This window comes from Psammomys obesus, unplaced genomic scaffold (genome assembly GCF_907164565.1).
Source record: "Psammomys obesus unplaced genomic scaffold, mPsaObe1.curated_primary_1811, whole genome shotgun sequence".
Taxonomy (NCBI): Eukaryota; Metazoa; Chordata; class Mammalia; order Rodentia; family Muridae; genus Psammomys; species Psammomys obesus.
In genome coordinates, this window is record NW_026585895.1 from 46,231,912 (window position 1) to 46,235,748 (window position 3,837).

Below are 3,837 nucleotides of genomic sequence, written 5' to 3' on the forward strand. Positions count from 1 at the left end.
CCATGACTAGCTCTCAGGGAAACGTGAATTAGATCTACAGTGAGATAACACTTTCTCCCTATTGGAGAGGCTAGTGTAACAAGGACAAAAGATAAATGAGGATGTGGAGAAAAAGGCAGTCCTTGCACACCACTGGAACATGGTGCAGCCACCATGGAAAACAATGTGGCAGTTCCTCAAAAGTTGACGTTAGACCTAGGCACACGGGTACCAGTCCAGAAACTCTCCCTTCTGGATATATTCTGAGAGGACATAAAACCAGGATACTTACACTACTACAGTCATTGTAACATTCTTCACAATAGTCAAAGTCTGTAATCACCCTTAGGGGCCGTCGATGGATGAGCAGATGAAATGTCATCAGGGCTGGGGGCTCACTCGGCAGGCAAAGGGATCTTCTGCTAAACCTAATGGCCTCAGTCTGGTCTCCATGACCACAGGGTGGAAGGAGAGAGCCCCCCGATCGTTCTCCTGTGTGCTTGTGTGCACATGAGAGTACCCATCACACACACACACACACACACACACATGCACATGCACACACACACACACACACACACACGCACACAATTTAAAAAGAAGAAAATGTGGTGGCTGGTAAGCCACAAGGGAATACTATTCCCCTTTAAGAAAGAACTATCACTGGTGGCTCATGCTTTTGATCCGAGCACTCAGGGGGCAGAGGCAGGCAGATCTCTGTGAGTTCAAGGCCAGCCTGATCTACAGAGTTCCAGGACAGCCAGGACTACACAGAGAAACCCTGTCTTACAAAAAAAAAAAAAAAAAAAAAAAGCAAACAAACAAACAACACCCCCTCCCCAAAAAAAAGGGAGAAAGAAAGGAAGAAAAGAAAGAACTGTCATTTGCACCAACACAGAACAAGGAGAACCTCATGGTAAGTGAAAACAGTCCAAGCACAAAAGACAAATAACCATATTTTTACTCACATATGCAGTGTAAAAATGCCAAACACAGTGAAATAATGGTTTCTAGATTCTGGTAGGTGGGCAGAGGGTTGTCATTCAAGGGACCAAACAAATTCAGTTTGAGAGGAATAAGTTCAGGAAATCTATTATACATCACAGTAATGATTGTGTGTGTGTGTGTGTATGAAAGCTGATGGGAGAACACTTTTTTCTCCCTTTGTTTTTTTTTTTTTTTTTTGAGGCAGGGTTTCTCTGTGTAGCCCTGGCTGTCCTAAAGTCACTCACTTTGTAGACCAGGCAGACATCGAACTCACAGCAATCCTCCCAGAGTGCTGGGATTAAGCCGTGTAGCACTGGGACCAGCTGGGTTTCTTTTTTTTTTTCTTTCTTTCTTTCTTTCTTTTTTTGGTTGGTTGTTTGGTTGGTTTTGGTTTTGGTTTTGGTTTTGGTTTGGTTTGGGGTTTGGGTTTCTCTGTGGAGCTATGGCTGTCCTGGAACTTGCTCAGTAAACCAGGCTGGCTGGAGTGCTGGGATTAAAGGTATGCACCACCACTGTGGAAGAACACATTTTTTTTTTTTACCACAAACTCTTTTAACCAAAAAAGTATGTAAGGAAACATATATGTTAAATGAATGAATGTCAGCATATCAGAATGTACTGTGCCTATAGATTACTTGTATAGGTCAGTGATATGACTCGGGGTGAGGGTGATTGTTGTCAAATCTGATGGTCTGAGTTCCATTCCTAGAACCCACATGTTGGAAGGAGAGAACTGACTCCTGTTCTTTGTCTTTTGACCTCCACGCATGCCCTGTGATACACACACGTATGTGTGTATGTAGGTATATACACAAATGCATGCGCTCACACAACAAATAAATATAAAAAATTTAAAATATATAACATGTTCATCACAGCATGTTATAATGAAATCTAACGTTTTCTCTTTTCCGAAAGATTTCTCTTTGAAAAGAATCACACCGTGCTAATTCAAGTGTCTTAAACATCAAAAACCAGACGTCAAGAATGAGTACATCAGAGCACTAAGAACACTTCATGGCTTTGCTAAGTATGAGTAAAGACTCAGAGAAGCTACGTCACATGGGGACAGAGAGTTGTTTTCTACAGTGGGAAAACAGCAATTTGAAAACGAGACACTTCAAAGCGAGGGAACACTAATCACCAAAATACACGGCATTGTCATTTGCGGTCCCCACGTGAACGCGCTTAAAGCCGTGAAGGAATGTCAGCAGTTTGCAGGAAATGAGCCTGTAGTAGGTCTCAAACAGTGAGCACTCTTTCCCGTCATTCATGTCTTCCCATGCCAGGACGGTTTCAGCGTCTGTAACATCCGAGGATGTGAAGATGAACTTGTAGCAGCATCTGTTGTACACGATGTGTCTTCCCCCGGAAAACCTTGAACTGTGGATGGGCACAAGGCCTGCGGACTTAGCACAAACACCTACAAATACATCAGCTGGCACCACACTCGGCGCTTCGTTCACAACCACATACACCATCCGAGCCACGTCCTGGGACATTATGAAGGCTTCCCTGCTGCAGTAGTCTGGGTAGTATTTTTCCGGATACTCACTGAGAGGGACAAATTCTTGGCTGTGGGGGTCTCTGTTAGGTGTACCATGGTGAATAACTCTACCTAAATAGATACCTTCCAAGTGTCCTTTCAGGTTGAGAAGATAGTCTACCAAGCCTGGTAGGTTGATAAACATCTCCTCGTCAGCTTTGAGAATGAACAGAGCATTGGGACAGAAGGCCACAGCCCACTGGGTCATTGAGATGACCTTCAGGGTCTAGTTTTCGGAAGTGTCCAAGAAGACTCCTTCAATTATATCATTATTCTTCCGAGACTCCACGTTGATGTCTTCCTGGGTAGTTCCCATCGCTGGCATTCCCAGAGCAAACAGGGTAAGAACTGGGTAGCCTTGGACACTACTCACACTACCCCAGGTTTTCCTGATGAGCTCCCGTCTTGTTCCGTTCCCTGGCCTACTGAAGATGAGAGAGAGCAGAAAGACGGCCTTCCCGTTACACACCTCCGGCTGGCTCAAGAGGTAATACTTGGAGGGATTACTTCTTAAAGGTTCCGTGTTCAGTTTTCTTGCCTTGTTCTTAATTTCGAGAATTTTCATATCTACGTGAGGCAAAGAACGTAAAAAGTACTCCTCTACGAAGTCAGCTCCAAAGAGCAAGGCGTGAAACAGTACAATGTTAAACAGAATAAAGCACCACTGGTGAGTTCGAAGTCTGCAGAGAGTCACCTGAGTAAGAAGAGGAGTTACGTCCTTTTCAGCTTCGTCTCCACCCCGATCATCCACCCACTGACGCCTTTGTGGGCTTCTTACAGTACCGAGCAGCCCATCCGCCCATCCTATGCTAAGTGTTTATTATTACCATTCCTCTCTTCCACTAGACTGCAGTCTCCTGGGCCGCAAACGTTATATTTCTCTCTTCTCCAGTAGAGCATTTGCCAGGAAGCGGACCCTGGCATGTTAGCTGTTCACTTTCTTGTTTGGAGGGGGGGGGGTGATAGGTATAATTATAAACTAGATACTATGTGAGACACTGGAGACGCAAAGAAGGGTCAGGCACAGGTAGACTGATGCCACGTATCAGGTGACATCATTGTGATTAAAACCTACCCGGAAACACATAGATATAGTTCTTGAATGGAAGCACTTGGATCGGTTTCCTCTCTAATTACAAAGGTCAAGAACTGTTTTCCATGATGTCGTTGCTTTGGGTGTCCACCATACCCTGGCTATTTATCAGACATTCACATTTTAGTATAACTTTCCATTTAATCTAGTGTTGGATGAGAGTCTGGCTTGAGAGCATCTCCTCGCCCATCTGACACATCTGCCAAGAAGGGCAGATTCCTACTATCTACAC

The 3,837-nt window shown here is 44.5% G+C and overlaps 1 protein-coding gene across 1 annotated transcript; it reads right to left on the reverse strand.

Annotated features, from left to right (window-relative positions):
• Positions 1-2,102: 2,102 nt before the first annotated feature.
• Positions 2,103-2,720, reverse strand: B3galt9 (beta-1,3-galactosyltransferase 9). Its single transcript, XM_055599739.1, has 3 exons — positions 2,713-2,720; positions 2,597-2,638; positions 2,103-2,520 (listed from the first exon to the last, which is right to left on the reverse strand). Exons 1-3 carry the CDS (start codon positions 2,718-2,720, stop codon positions 2,103-2,105), a joined length of 468 nt encoding a protein of 155 aa, XP_055455714.1.
• Between the last annotated feature and the right edge of the window lie 1,117 nt (positions 2,721-3,837).